This window comes from Scomber scombrus, chromosome 15 (genome assembly GCF_963691925.1).
Source record: "Scomber scombrus chromosome 15, fScoSco1.1, whole genome shotgun sequence".
Taxonomy (NCBI): domain Eukaryota; kingdom Metazoa; phylum Chordata; class Actinopteri; order Scombriformes; family Scombridae; genus Scomber; species Scomber scombrus.
In genome coordinates, this window is record NC_084984.1 from 3,765,262 (window position 1) to 3,788,198 (window position 22,937).

The following is a 22,937-nucleotide window of genomic DNA, read 5'->3' on the forward strand; positions in this document are numbered from 1 at the left end:
ACATGTTGTATCCAGCCTGTGCTTAAAATGAATAGTCTCTCTTGGGCATACTGCTGTTGCTATAGAAGGGAAAAGTCTGTTATAAAAATTCATTTAAGTTTACAGACCAAATTCTAACCCTAACCCTAACCTACCAGACCTCACACAGCTTTCTTGTGCAATGGTGGATTATTTAGGGCTGCAACAAATGATTATTTTCATAATCAATTAATCTGACTTTTATTTTCCCCATTAATTGTTGTTTTAATTTCTAAGAGCTCATGGTGGCATCTTTAAATGTCTTATTTTGTCTGATATATACTCACCAAGCTATTTATTAAGAACACCTGCAAACTCTAATGCAATCCAACAGCTCTGCCATAAAGTCTACTTTTACAAATGTAATATATTTTCAATTTGTGTCCACATTGTCAGAAAGGTGATAAATCTACTTTATGTTTACTGTTGAGGTTGTAGTGGGTGGAGGTGGAGTGCAATATATTATATATAACAATAAAAACCAAAAAAAAAGTCCAAAGTTGTGTTGAACCTGAAATATATGTAAATATAGAATACCTTAGTGTTGGCCATATCCACGATGTACTGGTCTCCCTTCACACACTCCATGACGTTGAAGCCATCACGGTCCAACACCTTGGCCTGTGCGTTGCCAGAAACCACCAGGATGACATCACCAGTGACGCTGTACTGCAAGGACTTGATCTGATGGCTGAGGAGACACACAAGTCACACACATATCACACATGAAGAGTTCTGCATTGCTGAGAAGTTCTGATAAGTGTCTTAGTGCCTGTTTGCAAGCCATCTGCAAACTGTGACTGAACAAGACTGTTAACAAAACGTTGTTATATAAGAAGCTTTTAATCATGTAAAGGGTTCAGAGGCAAAACAAACAGTAGGTACACGTGACTATGGAAAACATCATAACATCTGATGTACATGTGATGGTTTGTCTCTTTGATCTAGCACAGGCAACAGACAGAGACTGAAAACCATAACTGTGAGCATATACAGACACAATCATTCTAGGATACAGGACAGCACATGCAAGTGAGGAGGTGGACAACTACCTGCACCACTTCCCCAGAGTGAGATTAGCAATTCAGGTCAATATCAAATAGCATTAACACAGCACTGAATTAAAAGTTCCATTGTTGAAATGAAAGTGAGGTTAACATCAGTGCTCTTTGGAAACTTCAAAGGTTCACTAAATTGGACCAAATGCTCAGTTTCCTCACTGTTCCAGTTTGACCAAACTAAGGTGCTGCCTTTTTGGGTCAGGAAAGACGAACAGCGGACCTCAACAGCACAGTTCTCTATGAAACCCAGCTTGTCAGTAAACCATAGAGGCTACTGGATCACACTGTAATCAAAATAAATGTAGCGTAAATAAGGGGAAGCCTGCTCCTGCTCAGCCCACTGGTTCCCAAAAAACAATAAAGAATTTAAACTTTGATGATGGCTTCAGTGAAACGGAGTAAACACCTGCAGACATACAAACACCCACGCATCTCAACCATCTGCTTCTGAAAGGCTCATTTTGAATGAAAAGAAAGGATGTCCTGGAGTCAACATGAAGCTCATTGAACCTCAACAAATGTGTGTGTGTGTGTACACTTTGGCACACATAAATACAGTGAGCTTCCTGGATGTTTGCATGAAACTAATTACCCACATGTTAAGCAACTGTGTTGATATTCTGTGTTAAGTTCTCAGAAGTACACTCACCATTCACAGGGCTGCAGGGATCTGAAGGCCTGTAGTGCCTGATCCATCCCAGCAAAATCCCAGAACCGCACATCATAATCATATCCACCAGTCACCAGCCGGGCTCCAGAGGGGTCTAAACCGAGAGCCGATACCTGGGGACGCAGTTGCCTCATTTACAAATGAAATACAATCAATAAGTCTGCACAATTCATTTATTGATGATCATCCATAGGAGGCGAACCAACTGTGGAAGTTTGCTTCTGCTACTCAGAGTACTTGTCACTAAACAGTAGCCTCTGAAAGCAGCTAAAATAAAAGTAAAATTAGAAGAAGGCCTTACCGTCTTGGTGCCGTGCTGCAGAGTGATCTCATGAGTGTCTGGAATCTTCTTCACTGGATTCTATGAAAGAAAAAAGGGCTTAATAAGGTGTGTATTTATAACATAGTATTTCACCCTAACATTCAATCACACATAACCTTTTAACTTAAATAGACTGAGTGACTAAAACCTCTGAAATCAAAGTCATCAGCTGCAAATTACAGTCACACTGTTGAATATGAAGTTAGGAACTTGCCCATAACTTGCCACATTTGCAGGATCTGATTAGACTGTTTAAACCAATGCATAGCAGTGCTACATTTTCTATGCTTATACATATAAAGTGGTAAAGAAAGGCTTTAGAAATAAAACAGGAAAAATCACCCAGGACACAACTGAACTACTGATCAGCAACACAAAATGTTAGTTGTCCACTCCCTATATTTTCTTGTGCTGCCATCTAGTGGTAAAATCTTAAAAGACAACATTTGTGTAGACAGGAGGACAAGAGGGACATTCTAGACATACATCATCATCGTCGTCATCTTGTCCCTCCCCATCTTCATCATCTTCATCACTGTGAGCTGTGCTGCCTGTGTAACCTGGTGGGAGAGGCGGTCCTACAAGCTCTTCATCATCATCATCGTCATCCTGGGCTGTATGTTGAGGAGGTAGGGGAGGCCCAATAAGGCCAGAGTCAGAGTCTGAATCGCTGTCACTGCTGCTGTCACTCTCCTGTTTTCTAAAAAAAAAAAAAAAACACAATTGTCAAACAAAGCAAAAACTTTAATAGCGAACATGTAATTGCGTCTCAGTCTGATCAAACTGTGATATATAGTATTAGTCACTAAATCACGTTACCTAGAAGTAGCAGCAGCAGCAGCTTTGGTTTTTTGTGTGTTGATTGACGGTTTGACTGACTTGGAGCTTTCCCCGCCTCCCTCCGTCTGAGTCTTCTGCCTCTCCTCTGAAAAAAGCAATGATTACAATTTCACACACTGTGACATAAAGATGATTACTAAACAACTTGCGTATCATGTTTGTTGTTAATTAAAAAAAACATTACCTAATGCATGCTGACTCCTCTCAATGGCGGTTCGTCGGGTTGTTTCAAAAATGGCATCAAGGTCAAATGTACGGGCCTTCTTACCTGGAAGGAACAAACAAAACTCACTTGAGCAATGCCTGACTCAACTCATAATGTCAGTTTATCATATATCATATGTCCATTTTGCTCCGCTGTACATACCAAACCCAGAGAATCCCATGACAGATGAAATGTCTCCATCTCCACTCTTTCCTGATGTTGCAAAAGAGACAAAAAGTATGTTTATCATAAAAACTGTAATTACAATTTCCTTTTCATGTGAATGCTTTAAAGTACAGCTCTTTTAATTGTGTTTTCTTTGTAAGCTACGAAGACTCAACAACAGGAGCCCCCTCAGTGAAGGAAGCACAATCTATTATAACCTATCCCGTCTGGACTACTGTAACCCTCTCCTCTTTGGTCTTCCGTGGAAATCTCTTCACAAACTCCAGCTGGTCCAGAACGCAGCCGCCCGTATCATAACCAGAACCCCCTCTATTGAACACATCACTCCTGCCCTGCAGCAACTTCATTGGCTTCCTATCAAATCCTGCATTGACTTTAAGATTCTACTCCTCACATACAAGATCCTTCACAACCTGGCACCATCATATCTCTCGGAACTGATTCACATCTACACACCCTCCCGAACTCTCCGATCCTCCTCTGCCAACCAGCTCTTTGCCCCATCTGCCAACTTAACTACCACCATGGGGTCAAGAGCTTTCAGCCGATCTGCCCCCCTGCCTCAGGAACTCTCTCCCACCAGACATTCGCACTTCTGACTCTGTTTCCACCTTTAAATCCCGCCTGAAAACGAACCTATTCAGAGTGGCATACTCTGTCTCACACTAACTATGCAATCACGTTCTTGTTTATTTATTGTACTGATGCACTTTATAGTCACATTCATATTTATTATTTATCTTTGCACTAAATGTTGCCTGATTTATATTGTTTGATGTACTGTTGTTGTGTTTTATGTGCCTTGTAAGGTGTCCTTGAGTGCTTTGAAAGGCGTCTTTAAATATAATGCATTATTATTATTATTATTATTATTATTATTATACATTTTACTTAGGGGAAATGACTCGTAAAACTGAATGAATACTTAACAATGAGTTATGGAAAGGTAACAATGTATAGGGTCCTATCATACACAACACTATGGCTATGGGTGACATTAAGTCACTTTATTTGACTGTTAACCTATGTCAAATATATAGTTATGTCTTCAAAAAGCTGGATTTGACATCCTCGGACTTGGACTGTAATGTTGGCTTTGAAAACTTTAAAATATTGAACCTTAACTATTAACTATAACTTTATAGCCTTAACTGTCTAGCTAACCATGCTATGTCGTTTCTGCTTGATTGAGATGAATACTTTTAACAATAAAACGGCATCATTTTCTCCCATTGTAAGGACAATTAAAGCTATGACTTGCTAAAGAAAAAACTGTACTAAAAGTCCAGGGGATGAAAAATAGACAAACATTTTTTATAGCGAACATAAATGAAGCTAAAAAAAAAAATAAGCTAGCACAAAAACAGCTACTGCATCAGTTTGTTTACGTTTTTGCTACGTATAGCTGGCTGATTTATATTAAGAACATTTGGAAATATAACCTATTTCACTTGTACATTCAAGTAATGCGTATAAAACAGCTATATGAAACTTAAAAAGAGAAAACGTTGGTACCTTCATCCATACTGTTGGGGTCCATGTTTTCAAATCCAACGGTTAACTTTGACCTCCGGAAGTTCTCCTTGCTGTAGTCATTTAGCGATATTTTTTTTCCTAGGATGGCGAAGTAGTGACCCGCCCTACTCTACATTTGATTGGCTTACCTTGTATTTCTAACTATAGTGCCCTCTATTTTTCTAACAGACGAAGGTAACGAGTACTAGCCACTCACAGGCAGGAAAGAGGGGGTGGGGAGGTAGGGGGGGTGGCATTCCTTTGCCATCCTAGGAAAATATAAGGCTCACAGTTGACGCAGAGTGCCCCCAAGTGTTTTCTAATGGATATGATTGGTATGAAAAACCGTGAGCGTATTTTAATGAACACAAGAGTATCCCCTGTAGGCCAACAGTTGGTGTCTGTCTCATAGATGTGATAAAAAAATTAATAAATAAATAATTAAAAATACCCAGTTTAAGTGCGGCATATGTGTGGATTTGACACCTTATGATATTTACTGAGATAAAAATCCTGTGATGTGTGTAAAGTGGGAGATGTTTGTTGATCCATTGCAAAAATCCAGTGTTGAAGTTGACAATGGGAGGTCAATGATTTAAGTTGCCTGTTTACATTAAACATTACGGGAATGTTTCAGTATTATCACATTGTTCCTTGCTTTGTAAAGAATGATTGTGTGATCCACAGTGAAGCCATGCAACAATGACGACAGATAGCTTCCTTTAACAATTTAAAACAGGGACAAACCGCGTTTAACTACTTAAACTTTGTTTTATTGTAGTGACATTCAAGTCTGTACAAAAATAAAGTATAAATATAGAAAAACATTACATACGCAGATGGCACAAGCCTACATTTTCAAAAAGAGGACATCACTGCAGATGTCAGTGCAATAAATGTTAATTATACTATGTATGAAAATGAAATTGATTACAGCACATGTAATTTACTTTACCAATAAACAAATTGATTGTGTCGTGATATATTTAATATCACTGTTGATGGAATTTATTATATAACATACATTCAACAGGCACATAAAATCCTCGAAATAATTTTAAAGTAATAAACCATCTATTGAGGTGTCAACATTGCACAACATTGTTTTTTCCTTTTCTTTAAACACTCAGTCATCCTCAGCAGCTACCATCCTCTCAATAGCAGCCCAGTCTATTTTGCTGAGGCTGCTGCCGGCACTCTCAGAGAGGTTGTCCAGCCAGTCCATCCCTGACACACCAGCTGTGGCACCATCATCCTGCGCATTTAACAGCCCGGCCAAAACCTGAGAGGTACACAACAATGTATTAAACTAGACATCATCAATCAACCACAAAGTATAGTACAGTATTCTTATCCTCATATTAATTAAACAAATTCCTTCTTCTTGCACAAGACACTCATTTGAGGATGACTGAGAGGTTTTTTTTCATGTAAAGTAAAAATTAGATTCAAGTGTATGAAAAATGCCTTTCTTACTATGTTAGACTTTGACTCCTCTGGTCCAAACAGCCTAAACATTTCCGAAGAGGTCTCCCACAGATTAACCGCATCCCTCTCCTCTCTCTCTTCCATCTTGGTCTGCTCCCTCTGAATCCCTCTCCCTACAGCAGTCCCTCCTGTAGGACTTTTGTTCAAACCCATCTTTCTCTGCAGTTGTTCACCCTGGCTGGCTGTGTGCAGTTTACTGTGGCTCTTTGTGTTGGCGAGCATGCCACGTCTGGTGACCTGAGACAGGCGGTCCTTTGGCAGAGAGGTCACTGACAACAAAGTCACATAGTCAACATAGATACATTTTGTCAATTTAATATTATCAATTTTATGAGAACAGAGTTAATATCAACATATTCACAACATCAGTTTAGCTGAATATCATTTTGGTACCTGGTCTATGTAGTCCCAGTCTCCTGTGGTGGTCCTCAGCAGTCCATGGATGAAGGTGGGGCTGAGCTTGTCCTGATTCAGACTTAAGACTTCTTTTATCATTAGGATATATAGCGTAGGTCCTAAGAAGAAGATATTACTCCATTATCAAACATAACATACAGGCTGTCTGTGCAGATTCTGGTCATTGTGGTATAATCTTAATATTTTGACTCAATGAATTAAATGTGATGATTAGTTCAGCTGCTAGATCCAATCACAATGATTCTTTAATAAGACAAGATCTTAGTCAGACTATTGTTGCATGAGGTACCTGTGAGCGATACCAGAAGGTGGAGCAGAGATGGACCTTGTGGTGGAGTTCATCGGAGCACCTTCAGGCTGTGAAGAACTAAGCAGGATTGGAGGACCGGTGAAAAAATCACTAGCCAAAGAATGGGCTTCATGAGTCCTCTGATTATATTGCTCCAGAAGCATTGCCCTGCCAATCACAATTAAAATGTCAATTGCATAAATGCACATTAATTTCTCCTGTGCACAAACACTGTAAACAGACACATACTTTTCTTTTTCCTCTCTGGTTCTCCAAATGGATGCTTGATTTTTGTTTGTAGATTTCTGTAGCGAGCAAGAACATAGGAGATGATTAACAATGTGGATACAATAATATGTAACATCAACTCCAATAATAACTTGAGCTGTCTCACAGTTGTCCCAGAAGTAGAAAAAGGCTTGCGCTCCCTCTCCTTCAGGCTCTCTCTGTGTTTGTGATAAACAGCCAGTCTTTCCCTCTGTTTCTTTCTCATCCAAATCCTCAGCTCTCTCCTCTCATCCTCCGGAAGGACGCGTCTCTGTGACATCCAGCTACTTTGCTGCTGCTCCAGTGCGCTGTGGGTCACATTACTTTTCAGCTCATAGATAATCAGACTTATTTAGACAGTCCTTTGAATAGCTCTCATTTTTATAGTCACTGTACCTGCTATGGTGTGCAGTCTGTGAAGTGGACAAATCCAGGTCAGTCGGGGATAAATATCCTTCTCTCATTAACTCGTCTAAGATTTCTGCTGTATCAGATAGCCCGGTCTGACCCAGATTCTCATCTGCCCATCTAGAGCGAGGTGGAGAGGACAGTACCGTAAAACATGAGAGAATGGACAAAATAACAGTGCACCAAGCACACCCAAAACAAATATCATAAATCTTTAAATGCTTAAAATATTTCCAATCTATTTTAACTTACACTTGAGATATTTCAGCTGCTTCAGTCTCATGATGTGTAATTCCTGTGAGAGAAACACAAACACTGTGACAGTTAAATGTTATGCTTCACATCTTTTAGCTGCAGTTGGCATTCAAAAATATTACTGTTGCAATACCCAGAAAATGTTTAACGCCTACATTGCTTCCACATTCAGCACTCTGTTTTAATATCTACACATTAACTGTAAATGATTTTATTTGCCACCATGCAAGTCAGTTTTTTTTAAATTATGCAATAATTTTAAGGCAATTGAATTGAAGTTTGATTAAAGTGCATCTTTACTTGGAGGAGTGTGAAGGTGGTAAGGACCAGCACTGGTACTGTGAGAAGAAGTGGAATAAAGAAAAGAAGATTTTCTTTCAGTGGTACAGGAGTCATTATGAACCACATATTGTTCTTCCAGATTTTCTTCATCTTCATACGCATTTGGTTCTGTTACAGTGGCAAGTCTTGGCGTCCATGCTGAGAGACACAGAGAATACACAACAGTCTAAGAGGATTTTTAAACATTACTCAATTAAAAAATATAATTTGGACTTGCATTTCAATTAAAATGCAATGCACTATTTTCAATCTTTATAGATGACTTTTTTGGGGTCTTACCTTCCTGTGGGACAGCCAGTCTGACAGTTTTTTTCCCTGCAGTCTTCGGAGCCAAGACTGGGCTGAGCTTTTCTATAGTGTTCACCAACTACACATAAACAATGCAGGACAAGCAAAGAATCATCTACATATACGTGTCAGCCTTACAAGATTATTTGTAAATTTGGATAACACTGAAAATATAAAAACAAAACGCATATTTACCATCCTGGAGTTGGTAAAGTCCTTTTCCAGATGGTCTGCAATGTTCTGTAGCGCAGCTAACTGTACATCCAGTTCTGAGAGGCGAGATGAGAACCAGACTGTAGGAGGTGTGTACGGGGCGCTGTTAAATTCAGCATTCGGGATCTTTATGGCTTGACAGATTTCCGAGTCAAATGGATCTACTATATCCTGTGGAGCAACTCTCTCTGGATTCCACCTGGGCTCAATGTAGCTGAGTGAGGTCTCTTCAAGGATATCTAGAAAATACAACACATATTGAGTCCACATTTTGACAATACTGTTCACCACAGGTTTGAATTTATTCAATCTACACCCATACTGTATAAAACCTTATATATAAAGACATATAAAGACCTGGGTGAGTGGAGGGATTCAGGATATACTCTGGAATTGTGAATGAGGGTTGTGGATCAGCGACAGGAGCAGCACCACTGATAACAGAAGTCGCAAGTACATGAAGCTGAGCAGATGTAGGTGAAGAAGGGACGGAACGAACGTCCTGTAATCCTGGGATAAGAGAGGCTGGCAAATCCTGGTGCTGCATCTGGTCTTCTAGATCCAAAACACTTAAGAAGTGGCGTCCATGCAGATCCTGAGAGACAAAGATGGAAAAAACAGAGAGGCAAATTAAACTATGCATTGCTTAAAGTGAGTACTTGCAAAAATGCACATTTAATATAAAATCTGTGCTGCACCATACTGTATGGAGTCCACATTGTATGTCTGACATCTTACCAGATTCTTCATCTGTGGTGTCTGTGAAGTCTTCACAGTGTCTTGGACAGGGGGCTCATTGTAAAACTGCTGATTCTCTGACCTTCGTGCTGGATGGAGAAAACACACGTGTACACATACACACAAAATTGAACTCGTCATTATGTCCACAAAAATAAAAAGCACTCTGTTGTCCTTGTACCAGCAATTTCAAATCAACTTACATTTAGGACTACTATCAGTCACAGAGGCCTGAGCAGACACAGCTTTATCCACCAGTCTGGGAGGACAAGCTGAAAGAAAAATATCATAATTTACATTTAGAACATTTTTACATTTTTCATTAAATGCAGACAGAACAGAAAAAAGTTAATACTCTCTGATCAATCAAGAAAGCCAACCCATAACACATGAAAGCATTTTATCCTGTTACAAACACAAGCAGCAACAGTGGAATTAAATTACAACTGTTAAAAAATATTACAATCTTAGTCTGTATCAAATCTTACCACCACCTGTACTCACCTGGGTCTGTGTTTGTGAAAGCATCATGGCACTCTGGGGGTCTTTTACATGTGGCAGCAAAGACATGGAGCTCGGCTGCAGTGGACATTGCCTTGTCCAATAATCTCTGACCACTCAGCATTGAGTCAACAGATCCTGGCAGTTAAAGAACAAAAAATCAGTAGACTTGTTATCCGGTCACTATACATTTTCAAGAATGCTGATTTCTGTTGTCCCTTTGAGACATAGTGATGTGAGTTTCCTGCTATGTTTGACATATGAAAAACAACATTTTAGTTGCCATTAAAGATGTGTATGGATTATTGCTTTTCCTGGTGATAACTGCAACAGGCAAGTGTACTCAAATATGTATTTGGCACTAACCAAGTTGAACAGCAAAATCCTGTCTAGGGGTGATCTCTTCTGCAGCTGCTGGCTCATCATTCACAGGCTCATCTGCTGGCTAAAAACACATTGAAACAAACAAATGACAGTGGTGAAATGGGGTTTTTTTATATCGGTGACAGTACAAAATTATTCTTACTAGGATTATAATTGTTGTACCTCTTGTGTAGGGATGATGGACTCATTTGGCCTAAATGTGACCTCTGCTTTTTTTGCCCTCCCAGCCTTTTGCTCTCTCCTTTTTTGCCTATAAATAAAACACAATAAATATAATAAGAGTGCAATAATGATTTATTTATTTATTTTTTTTTTTTTTTTTTAATCAATAGCATGAAAATTAAGATATGTGTTTGCCTTTTGATGGAGTTAGAGCTGGGAGAGGTTGTAGCTCTTCTACTGCTTTCAATGGGTGGGTCAACTCTGAGCAACCGTAGTCGAGCTTCATCAGCCTTCTGCCTCTCTGTCACTGAACTATTCAACTCCTCCATAGAGAAGAGACGGGTCACCTGGGCTGAAGCAGCTGCCTGGGGCAACATCTGTGGTAGAGACAGATATCTGAGCATAAATTGCAATGCCACATTTGGTGTTATTCGTTTGAAAGATCTTTCAAGTAATGGTAGAGTAGCTTACCATTTTTGGCTTAGAGTCTATACAAAGAAGCTTGATGCTAGGGGTTTCTGCTATTGGCGCTGCAATTACATTAAAGGGCCTGGAGGAAGACACTATGGGTATTTGGGGGAATGTGATGTTTCTCTGTGGAACATTTTGAAAGCACAGCAGACGAATGCCCTGGGTTGGTGAAGGTCCATGAGCTGGTAAAGCAGGAGGGAGTACTGAGAAGTCTTGCACCCTGGATCTCTCTGATGTCTGACTCTGCACATGATAGCTCCTGGGAGTAGAATCATGTGGAGGATTGTTGTTAAAACTGAGTCGCCTTTTTGGAACTGAAGACCCACTTCTTTTTTCCTCTTCTGTCTTCTTTGAGGAAGCTTTGTGATTGTGTTTAAGCTGAGGCTGAAATGGTTCCAGAGTAGCAGGGTTTGCAGTGAGCGGCATCTGGAATCCTTGGGCTGGGGGACAGCGTGGGGCACCCTGCTGGGGCAACGGAGGACGATGGAGCTGGAGTAATTTCAGGCCCATGACCTGGGAAGCATGGTCAGATTGTACACTTGAGTGCACTACCACAGGGGCACTGTTAATTGCATGGCTGGTGTCAGTAGTGGCCAGAAGCCCTTGGGAGGGGGGGATTAATCTCCTACTTTGACTAAACTGAATTTCTGGTGACTCTGCCTGGACAGAGAGCGGTTGCATTTCCTGGAAAAAAAGAGTGAACATAATCAGCTGTCATTTAAGTATTGTTTACACAGAAAGAATGTGTCACAATGTAGCAATACATTTGAGCAATACCTGATAATTTACCACTGCACCGTTGGCAATGGAGGGTAGATTCCTGGTGCTTTGACACTGATCAACTGTTGGAGAGAGATTCCCTGAGCTCTGTGTGGCAGGCTGGTTTGCAAACATGCATGCAGGGGCCTGACTAAACTGAGTGTTGCTGGATTCTGAACATGGCACACATGCCTGTGTCTGAGGGGCCCGTGAAATTGTGGATTGAGCCGACAAGGCATTTTGTCGAGGTGTGAAATTGGCAGCACAAGAAGATGGCACATTAGGGTGTGAGGGGTTTGTGTTAGACTGCGCCAAAGACGAGTTCTGCTGAGCCAGTTGCAGGTTTGAAAATGACTCTCCCAAAACTTCCATCAGGCTCATGTGGTTGATATGCTGCAAAACAAGGACAAATACATGTAAATTACGAGTCATTTCTGAAAGAATAGAGTCCATTTGTCTGTTCTTACCTGGACCAATCTGAATAAGTCTTCACCCAGACGTTGTCTCATTGGCGGAGTGGATGATGTCTGGCTGGGGACAGTAGGAACCACATTGGGTGCGCTGGCTGTGGAGCTTTGTGGCTGAAGACTTGGGGGATCTTCCAGTGCATTGGGGAGCAGTACTCCAGTTGGATCAGGGAGCTCTGCATGGACCACTGCCTCAGCCTGGACGATGGGAAGAGCTATTGGCTCTGGGTGTGGAGGGGCTTGTTGGCTTCTAGTATGACTGTGGCTTAAACTACAGAACAGGAAATTTCAATGATTAACTCGGTTTTGACATGGGGTTTCAAAACCAAATGCAAATGTACAAATTGTTTTCTCACTAACATACTACAGTAACGGCTCCCTTTACCCATTCATACGTTTTTAATAAATAATTCACTCAAAACTCACAGAGAGGTGGAGTCTTTTTCTGAGTAGTCTAGATCTGCAAGTTTTAAACTCTGAAAAGGACAAAAATGACAAATTATTTGTGCTTTGCGACAACCTTCATGACACGTGTAAAAAACTTGAAAAATTAAGAGTAATATTCACTGTTTCAGGTGTGCAGATGTTTCCGGAGATGTTCCCATCGGAAACAGAAGAGGACACCTCCACATCCTCACCGTCACTACTTTTGCCTAAGACAAATATCAAACATGTTAATTAATATTCTCTGCTATACACGTCTGCATTTGCAGCCAATTTATTCTTGCATCATACCTTCTTTTTCAGGTGTAACATCTAAATCACCAAGAGACAGCTGGAGTGAACTTGATGGTCTCATCTGAGTGTCAACGGAAAGTTGGTCATTGGGGAGAGGTGTCCTGTGAAACGTCAGCTCCTCTGGTTCATCTGTGTGAGAATCTCTGCAGGGACGTAAATACAATATCAATACAGTAGATTCTTCATATATTCAGTAAATTGTATTATGATAAACCACACATAAAGTGACAGATCACATCCCGATTTCATATATTGTCTTGAAATGCCTCCAACATATTTGGCACTTCTTAGCAGCTGATTTCAAACCAGCTTCTTGTATATATGTGTGCTTGTTTTCAGCCAGCCAAATAAAACATGGGGCACTCACATGAACAGTTCTTCTTGTTGTAGATTGTGATCAAGGCCAGTGATGGGAGTGTTGGCAGATCCAGGGTAGCCTGTATCAACACTGCTCTCTCTCTTCAGCTCTTCCACCTCAGGTTGCAGCACAGGGACTACAGTCCACTGTGTTTCTGGAATCTGGATGTGGGCACTGTAGTGATCGGTCCCAAGTAGAGTAGTGTACCTGTGCTCCAGCAGACTGAGGGATGTGAGGACAGCAGGCGCAGAGGCTTTTATGCGAATCACTACTCCTTCATTAACTGCTCCTCTGATCCCATCTCCCTTAGCTTTCTTCTTTTTGCCATGATGTCCCAGAAGCACCTTCCTATCAGCCCATCGTACCATCCACTCCAGCAGTCTGCCAAGCTCTGGGAACTGAGCTTCTAATTTAGGATCGAGGCCCTGCTGCAGTTCTACCACGGTTTCCACAGAGGTTGAAGAGCCAAATACCAAACGATCTGATGACTGACCCATGGGAAAAGCACTTTGATTAGGGCTAGTATCAGAACCAGAGTAGGCTCTCCTCATTCTTTGGACTAAAGGCACACGGCTCTGCTGTTGGAGGCTAAACAGACCGTTTTGCCTCCCATTTCTGAACCCAGGAAGAGAGGTGACAGCTAGGCTAGTTCTTGATATGGGGGCTTCGCTGCAGATGGAATTTTGTGGCTCTGGTATTGTAGCTTGTTTTATAGACTTGTAGCAGCAGCCAGCTCTGAACACTGGAGGATTGTTGCTCCAGTGTTTTCTTGCTGGATGCTGACCATCTCTTTGATGTCGATGTATAGTTGTGAGCACATCAAAGGTTAGAGAATGCAACTCTCTCTCCCTCAACTTGGAGGAGAAGCCTCTCAACAAAGGAAGTTCACTGCCTGAGTCCCCTCCATCAGTACTATCCTTTTCAAGAACGTAGCTGAGGAAGAGCTCCAGGAAATTGAGATATTCTTCATCTTCCAGCTCAAACTCCCAGGTGCCAACCACTGGTAAGGAGGGTAGAGCCACATTATGTTGGTCATCATTCTCTTTGGCATTGGCTGCATGACTCTCCTCCTGGATCACCCTCTCAATCTTAACAGTTTTCTTTGCACTCTCTCTGTCTCGTAGTTTAGCTTTTTCGCCCCTGAAAGAACAACATCACAGAATAAGCCACATGTGAGCAATTCCTCAAAGTAATGGATGAGCTTTCATTGCACGCTGGATACCTGTTTATTGATCTCTTATTCTGTTCAGGAGAGACAGCCTCAGATGTATTCTCTGCTGTGTCTACATCACTGCACAGCGGGGGGAACCCACAATCAGTTAAAGTGCTGGTGCTCAGACTTGTACCCAGGGAGAGCTGTCTTAACATGGCCATCCCATGTTTGCTTCCCTTCTCCTCCTCTTCCTCCTCTTTCTCCCACAGATGGAGCTCAGGGGCAGCAAGGTGCCTCTTCAAACGCCCAAGATGTTTTCTCCTCTGCCTGAGTTTGTCTTGAAGGAGAATGATCATCAGCTCATTTGGTTCCTGTGTTTCCTCTTCTACAGAACAGACAGCATGTGACAGAATACATTTATAGACATATTACATATATTAAAATGGCAATGCATAATAAGTAAAGGATCAAAGTAATTTATCCATTCACCCAAAGGGATCCAGGAAGGTTTAAAAATGTTATCATTGATCAAATAAGCATACAGTGACCAGAACTTCAAATACAGATTCAAATAATTTAAAAATGAAAAATCCATAATTCAATACATGTACCAGGGAACGTAAACAATATGTTATAAAGTGCATAAATCTCCCAAAAAGTATTTCAAAGCACTTTGTGAGTGAATAGAGTTGTTCATACCAAGGACATTGCATTGTCTCAATCTCTGCAGCAGTGAGTTATACTTTTCTCTTAGAGGGACTCTGACAGACTCTTCCTCCTTTGGGAAAGCGTGTGCCAGTGTGTCTGCCACCTAAAAAGAAGAGCAGCCAAGAGTGAGAAATGCACTCAGTCAAGGTCATTCTGTTTTACTTTGATAAACGTCTGTGTGAAAAGGCAAGAAAATGTGTTTTCACCAGAGACACAGGAGGCAGTTCAGACACGAGGCTGAGCAGTATGTCCTGGAGGATTTCCTCGGCATTGAGGAAATGAGAGAAAGGTAGAAAACGACAGGCCCAGTGGAGAGCATCCACACAGGCAGAATTCACTTCTGGATCACCAGGGATCTAAGGGATACAAATATACACGAATACTTATGGGGAATCCATGAGGATATTTATACATAAACATGTCACAAATGCAAATGTGATACCTGTTCATCTCTACCACTCTGTCTGGCAGCCTGATATTTCCTGCAGGAAATAGAGAGCTGATCCCTGACGTGAAGCATCCAGCATAAACCACACAGCTCCCTGAAACAGACTTGAAGCAGAATAATAGTAAATAAAAAAATGTTGAAATTAGATAATTGATTGATGCACTATGTGTGTTATCTTACTAATAGTTTGAATGATATCAGAGTCCAAGTGACCATCTTTATTAGGCCCTCGTTTGAAGAATCCAGAGCGGGTGACAAACTTCATGAGACCCTCTGGGAAAGCCTTTTCCTCTTCAGCAGCTGATGGATAGGAGTACTTCTTCTTGATCTAAAAACAACATCAAATATTTGCACTATGAATGTCACAGACCTTTAAGCTTCTTAGTACACATGTTAAAAACATTTCAGCCCTGGAAAGTACCTTGTGCAGTAGGTGTCTGGCACGGCGCAGATGGCTGATGTACCACTGGGCAGCTGGATGGCAACAATGAGCTGATCTCAGGAGTAACAGTAATCTTTGGAGAACCGCAGACACTTTGTGACGAGACGCAACCTCTGTAAACTGCCATAATGTCCCTATTGGGTCCTAAGAATGAGACACACTTTTTCTTAAACAGTTACAGAGAATTTATATGTAAACATATGTAACAGTCTATCTTTTGTGTATGTACCTGCGTGTTGGGGGAAGGCTGAGGACAATAGAGAGGTGGGGAAGGCAGATACAGTCCATTGGGCACAAATGCAGGCAGGCCAGAACACAGGTCTTTGGCTGCGTCCAACAAGGAGGACAAGGGTGAAGATGTAACATTCACTCCAGCCATGACTGACGCCTTCAGAATCTCCTGTATGGAAACATGTAACAAGTCCCAGTCTTCTCCTTCCAAGGGATCTAGTAATAGGAGATGAGACAAAGCATAGATTCAAATTAAAGGGCTCTATGTGCATTGCTGTCATCTCATAGTTGTCAGGTTTCACTAACCTGTAAAGCTCTTGTCACTGTCCTCGTCTTTGCCCTCTTGGGAGTCAGCCTTATTGCCAAAAAGACACTCCAACTCAGCCTGAAAAATGCTTTCTGGTTCTAAAACTGTTGGCAGGTGGAGCTCTCTTCTCCTAAACCTGTTATATAAAGATTAGCAACAGTTACAAATTGTAACATTTGGAAACATTCCCAATACACTCATCCATTCCTCGATTATATTTTATGCTAACACACTGACCTAGTGAAGTCAAAGTGGTCAGCGCAGTAACTGGTGTAGGCTAAGCTCAGAGAGGCCGCTGTCTTCCAGTCCCCAAGATGGTAAGCCAACCACACAGTCTCAGGAATCAGACCCCCTAGCAGGAGCAGGTCCTGGGCGTAATCTACAGTCCACACTTCTGACAGATGCTGTCGTCTAACTGCTCTAGCCACCTCCTCCTGGCACAGCGGCACCAAACGCCCAACACTGGGGGCTGAGAAAGAACATATTACCAAATAGTAATATTAATATTAAAAAAGACATAATTTAAACTAAGAAATGATTTTGGAAACACACCATGAGGTAGGTGTAGTGGAGGCAGGATGCCCACATTGTGTGGGGGCAAGATGTAGAGCGGTTGATTGGTGAAATAAGCAGCCATGAATCTTCCCAGGGTCTGAACCACTGCACATGCTGTGTCACTGTGAAGGTCCATTGGCAGCCACTGGCAAGGAAGGGAGTCTGCTGTAGGGCACAAAGGCAAAGCTAATAACGAACGTTTCTTATTTCACAGGGAGGTACACTTGTCGTTTTGAGTAATTAAACATAATCAGAAATAAAGGGTTAGCCATCAAGGATCAAGCTGTTAAATATGAAAATGCTAATAACTTGATTCCATAAACTGACACACACATAAACATCATCTAAAAGACTGAGTAATTGTTGACAATGCCTAACCTGTTATGTAGGTTGTGCTGTCTTCCTGTTGTCCAGCCCTGTGTAGTATTAAGCGGGCCATGTGGTCTCCCAACTCCTGGGCTTCTCTCAGATGGTACTGGGACAACAGACTGTATAGAAGTGCCAGACAAAGCCGAGTCTCCTGGAAGACACTACGATCAGAACCTAAAAGAGATATACGATTACTATTTCAGATTGTATGTTACTGTACTGTTTCTGCTAACGGGGAAAATGACAACATGGTCTTACTTTTTTTACTCTCTTCCAAAATTTGTGACCGCCATGTGTCAGCACTTTTTGGGTAGAAGCCACACAGGAAAAGATCTTCCCCTGAAGGGGAGAAGAATTCAATATTTATTTTAAAAACAAAAAATAACAGTTCAGACAGTTAGGTTAGGATGCAATCACACTTGCTTTGGTTGGTGCTGTACACAAATAAGATATTTTTTTCAGACCTGGGTAACTCAGCAGTGCAGGACCCTCCTCAAGCCTTTCTCCTGTAGCTTGCAGAGCTGTTTGGATTTGAGACATGATGACAGACAGCTGCTGCTCTTCCTCCTCCCAGCCATCACAACCTTTAAAGCCTTTCAATTCTTCCATATATTGCTGAGTGATCTCATAGAACCGCTGCCACACGCCAAACATTCTGGCCAAAAAAGAAAATCACAACTTTTGTCTGACTGGCATCAACAACAACAACTACTTGACTATTTCCTCATAAACACTTATATGTGAAAAGTCAAAGAGACTGTCTCAACCTGCTGGACGGTCGCTGGGGGACAGGCCGAGCCTGATATACAAAGCTGGATATCTCTTCCTTCTCATCCTGTAGTAGAGGCACACAGTGTACATCTGAAGGCCATTGGTGTGGTGGCTGATTCTCTGCTGAGGACCAGACAGTTCTTTGATGCAGGCTGTAAGTTTGGTCAAGGGAATCAGAGACCAGCTGCAAGATAAGCAGTACTGTGGATAGACTATGAGATGATAGCGCACTGTGACCAGTCTGGTAGGACTCAGGATGAGGGCTCAGCAGCAGGTGTACCATCCGTTTACTGAGCTCTACCATCAGCCCCAGACAGTGTGGCCCATCTGAGTTAGCTCTATCCCATGGAAGAAAAGAAAGAAGCGATTTGAGAAGGTGCAGGAGGCAAGTAGAATCTGAGGTATTTATTTTCCCCGTGCTGACCGTGGAGCTAGGTATCAAATGAAGTAAAGCAGCAAGCCGCACCACACAGTTGAGGATGTGCTTTAGCAGATAAGCTTTGTTTTCCACGGTGTCTCCTAGAGACATGCTAAAAGCCCAGGCTGTTAACAGCCTGCTCTGGATCTTCCCAAGTTCACGATGTAGAAGAGGGGTCTTCCTCTCTCTTTCAGCAAAGTCCTTCATGATTTCATTATCTGGGCTTGGGACAAGTGCAGTGTTGGTGTCGAGGGCGTGGAGCGTGTCAAACATTGAGGCAAACTCCAGACGTCCGCCATCCTCTACATGAGATCCAACAGGAGGTCCGTCTACATCAGAATCATCTTCAAAGAATGTCTGGGAAACCAAACACATAAACACCAGGTTACAGACTGGTAACATAAGTGAATAAAGCAAATGATAAAGTAGGCACAATACAACATTACTCCATGTAATCAAATCCAGTACAGTAGTTTGAACATTTTGACATTGGGTCTAAAGTTATATTCTATATTCTAACAGTATTTGACAGACCTGTACTCTTTCAAGAAGCTCCTTGGTGCCACCAAATGTCCCTTGGTCCTGCAGGAAAAGAGGTAAAGTGGACCTATCTGTGGCTGCTGAAATGACAGAGTCTGTGGTGTTGGGTAAATGTGTAACAATAGGTTTGAACTCCTTGAGGCTGTTGTCCAGATTCAGGCAAGATACTGACTCCAACCATGCCCTCACATGAATCTGAAAATAAGACATTTGAATTATTTCAATAAATAATTAACCTAAAGCTGAATTTGAATAAAATCTCTTCTCTTCTACTGCTTCAATTTCCTGATTTAGCACCTGTGATTTATCCAGGATCCGGCTGGCTTTTTCGAGGTCCTTGCTGGTGTCCCTCAGTAACGTTTTCAGCAGCAGTGCAGGAGAAGGCCTATCTAGCACCCTCAAAACTGTGGCCATGTAGCCATCAGACACAATGAGATAGAACAGCCGTGGATGCCAGGTCACAGAATATCGCTGCCTCAGGACATCCCGCACAGACATGCTAGAGCTGGACAGAGAGGCCTCCCCTTTCCCTGCAGACATTGGTGGCCTGCAGGAGGAAACGAAAAACTTTTATAACAAAAAGCAAGAAAAAACTACGTTATAGTTAAACAACATCACATGTTTCACACTGGTTTCATTCATGTTAAGCACAAAAGAATGAGAGATTCTTAACTCGCATGCTGTAACATGACAGTGAACAAATCCATATAAAAAAACCTTACCATAGAACATCAGCCCAAAAAAATCCATAACTTGTAATAAGAGTTAATAAGAGCAATGAATGTAAATTGCCTCAATTTACGACATACCGGTAAGTGATGAGAGGGTGCAGGGGTAGGAACTGTGCCGGTCCGAAGTCAACATTGCAACCGGAGCTTGTTAGAGTGACAAGCCCTCCGAGGCGAGCCAACATAAGAAGTGAGCCTCTCTTCAGAACACAGGCCAGGAAAAGGCCACCGGGTGACCAGGTCATACTGCCGACCCAGTACGACCTAAAAGAGAAGATAAGTGAAGCATCTTTGGACATTTTTAAAAAACCCATCTTCTCCAACAAAGATTTCAAAGTAGTTCTAACAACAGACAGACATTGGGTGATGTAACACAGCCTTTTGTGGAGGTAATAGCGGCTTGATACAGCGGTACAGACATTGTGGTTTCCTTTCATTCCTCTCTGGTATATTTTTTTATTCATACAGTCTGAAAATTATGTGCTGAATTCAGTTTAAACCTGTGTGCAGCAGTCAGCCAATCACACCAACACCAGCCACAACACCTGTTATTGTTGCTATTTATCCATACTGTACCTTATGTATTTAGAGGGGATCTCCAATTTTTTGCTTCCACATCCGCCCAGACCACTTGATACCGAGACAAAATTCTGTGTGCTCACAAAGAGGACCTGTGTAGCCTGCAATCAAAACATATCTTGTGTCATATTTCCATGGAAGTATGGATGGACGTGGAAAAAACTGTTGAAGATGTGACAAGAAGAGAAAGAGAGGCCATACGCTTACCTTGGGCTGTCTCTGGTTCAGGACGATGGCTAACAGCCGGCCATCAGGAGAGAAGGCTGACACTAAAGCACCCCTGGACTTCACTGGTTGGCATGCTGGGGTAAGGCTCGACATGGGGTATGTCTTGGTGGCCCACTGTATGCTGTATCCCACAGAACTACACAGAGAAATGTATACTTGTAACTACTGTGACAACAAGTGGGAGAACTGAGTTACATAAACCTGTTCACTCACCCTACTCTCATATGTCTTTCTTCCCATTGGATTTTCAGACAGCTGAGGATTAGCTTCTTCCCACATGTGAAAACAAATGCTGATAAGCAGGTATCACCCACTGCCTGTTAAGGAGTTTGGAGAGAGATATAAATAGGATTTAAGTACAATAGAAAATAATCCGATAGTGAAACAGAAATGGAGTGCAGGTTTTTTAAATTCTGTCATTCATTTAAAACATGACACAATCTGTCAAACATATTCTTATGAAGAATACAAACCTCCGTCTTAACAAAGATGGTGTGTTGGGATGCTTCTTTGTCTTGTGAAGATGGCAAAATGGTATCTTCAAGGGGCTTTATATGTGCCCAGTGTCCTTTGACTGTGCCATCTCGTACACCCGTCAAATCTCTGATGTCCATACATTCCCACAGGAACACTTGCCCTGTAATGGCTACCAGGAGTACACGCATCCCATCTCCTGAAACTTGGAGTAACAGCCTTGTAGCATTCCCTGTGGAAAATACACACAAATACATGCATGGATTCAAAACTTGATATTTTAACAAATTGTTCCACAGATAACTGAAATTAGCAAATCTGCAGTTCAACTTACACTCACTGTACCAATACCCACTCACTTTTTCTTGTCATTGTGATCCTCGGAAATATATACACAAGCAGGTACAGTTTCAGTCAAAAGTTTGTACACGTTTCCATTCACTTGAATGAGAGAGTGTGTCCATACTTTTGACTGGTTCAGTAAATCTTTGACAAATTGCACAAGCCACATTCTGTAAGTCACAGCACTTTACAGTCTCACAATTGAGAATACCTGTGTAGATAGTGTGCATACTGCATGCTCAAAATCCATTCGCTGATGTTAAGGCAGCTGGCCAGAGCTCCTTCAAATGGGTAATGTTTTTCTTAGCACTGGGATAGTCATTGCTCATCTACTGACACTGCAATGACACTTACATTTATGTATACATAGATTATATACCTTGAAAAGTAGTAATCATATGAAGTACTTCTGGGACTGCTGCAGCAGTTTTCAACAAATCTTTATCCCTGTTCCACAGAAACAGCTCTCCCGTGACCAATAGTCCACAAAGCCACATACCTGGAAAAAGAAAAGACAAGTATTGTGTTATAAGAATTGACAAGTGTCAGAAGTATTTTGCTATGAGCTGGCACAATAAACTCAGGGATGAAGCCATTGTCACCACACTGTTGAGAAAGGGATGGAGTTTAGGGGTCCTCTTCTTGGTGCGGCCAGACACCATGTTGATCTCGCTGATCCGTTTGTCATCTAACAGGAACACAGACTCTTTCTCCTAGTGACATGACACAGGTTTGCAGTCATTATTATATTACTGGTAATGATAGGAAAGCCACTGTAACCTTCTTAAATGTGAAGTATTGGTCATTTGTTTACCTGCCCGAGCCAGCAGAATCGCGGCCATGGTTTCTTCCTTTTGATGCTGGATGACAACACAACCTCTAGCTCTAGCTCCATGTTTAAAAGACAGTATCCGTTTTTCCTTGCGGTTATGCATCCAGAAAGGGGTTATCGAAATCAATCCGCTATATGGACAAGCAAACCGATATGGTAACATTAGTCAATTTCCTCAAATAAACATTACAATTATGTCAGCTCGTCACAATTATCATAAAACTTAAAAGGGAGACTCAACCGTTACACGTTTCCAGCAATAACTGGCATGTACTGATAACATTAAGACATCGTTTTAGGTAATACTAACTCTTGTTTGAACCAACAAAAACATTACCTACCTAAATCATACCGTTAACTAGCATTAGCCACCCAGCTAATTTTCCTCACTCCCGGAAAAAAAAGCCAAACCAGTATCTTTCCACCACATTGGTTATGCTCACATGTTTC

At 41.6% G+C, this 22,937-nt stretch overlaps 2 protein-coding genes across 2 annotated transcripts in view; both read right to left on the reverse strand.

Annotated features, from left to right (window-relative positions):
- Nucleotides 1-4,869, reverse strand: part of LOC133995278 (WD repeat-containing protein 70) — a 40,373-nt gene extending 35,504 nt beyond the window's left edge. Inside the window, exons 1-8 of the mRNA XM_062434615.1 lie at nt 4,818-4,869; nt 3,279-3,329; nt 3,096-3,179; nt 2,891-2,996; nt 2,558-2,771; nt 2,051-2,110; nt 1,729-1,862; nt 556-709 (exon numbers count right to left, since the gene is read on the reverse strand). Of these exons, the coding sequence (XP_062290599.1) occupies nt 556-709; nt 1,729-1,862; nt 2,051-2,110; nt 2,558-2,771; nt 2,891-2,996; nt 3,096-3,179; nt 3,279-3,329; nt 4,818-4,842 (828 nt within the window). The 5' untranslated portion in view covers nt 4,843-4,869. The remainder of the gene's footprint in view (nt 1-555; nt 710-1,728; nt 1,863-2,050; nt 2,111-2,557; nt 2,772-2,890; nt 2,997-3,095; nt 3,180-3,278; nt 3,330-4,817) is intronic.
- A 763-nt stretch (nt 4,870-5,632) lies between these two features.
- On the reverse strand, nt 5,633-22,937 carry cplane1 (ciliogenesis and planar polarity effector 1). Its single transcript, XM_062434552.1, has 50 exons — nt 22,829-22,937; nt 22,470-22,618; nt 22,236-22,368; nt 22,035-22,154; nt 21,309-21,545; nt 21,053-21,152; nt 20,819-20,975; nt 20,609-20,712; nt 20,114-20,296; nt 19,602-19,851; nt 19,299-19,499; nt 18,343-19,121; nt 18,040-18,230; nt 17,834-17,914; nt 17,585-17,749; nt 17,204-17,368; nt 16,889-17,120; nt 16,651-16,787; nt 16,343-16,560; nt 16,093-16,257; nt 15,852-15,999; nt 15,666-15,775; nt 15,430-15,579; nt 15,215-15,326; nt 14,585-14,900; nt 13,372-14,469; nt 13,002-13,147; nt 12,834-12,919; nt 12,693-12,742; nt 12,267-12,537; nt 11,818-12,192; nt 11,041-11,724; nt 10,765-10,946; nt 10,570-10,657; nt 10,390-10,468; nt 10,027-10,161; nt 9,726-9,794; nt 9,523-9,611; nt 9,142-9,379; nt 8,767-9,023; nt 8,563-8,650; nt 8,242-8,421; nt 7,939-7,981; nt 7,675-7,806; nt 7,406-7,586; nt 7,261-7,316; nt 7,012-7,179; nt 6,699-6,820; nt 6,294-6,574; nt 5,633-6,099 (listed from the first exon to the last, which is right to left on the reverse strand). The coding sequence occupies exons 2-50, from the start codon at nt 22,548-22,550 to the stop codon at nt 5,944-5,946; spliced, it is 9,789 nt and encodes a 3,262-aa protein (XP_062290536.1). The 5' UTR covers nt 22,551-22,618; nt 22,829-22,937; the 3' UTR covers nt 5,633-5,943.

Excerpts from the sequence above, each read along its gene's own strand:
- cplane1 (XM_062434552.1), bottom strand. The coding sequence starts at position 22,550 with ATGGAGCTAGAGCTAGAGGTTGTGTTGTCATCCAGCATCAAAAGGAAG. Across the intron at positions 21,546-22,034 it reads TATGATTACTACTTTTCAAG|GGAATGCTACAAGGCTGTTA; the intron begins GTATATAATCTA and ends TATTTTCCACAG. Across the intron at positions 20,976-21,052 it reads GAAAGACATATGAGAGTAGG|TTCTGTGGGATACAGCATAC; the intron begins GTGAGTGAACAG and ends TTCTCTGTGTAG.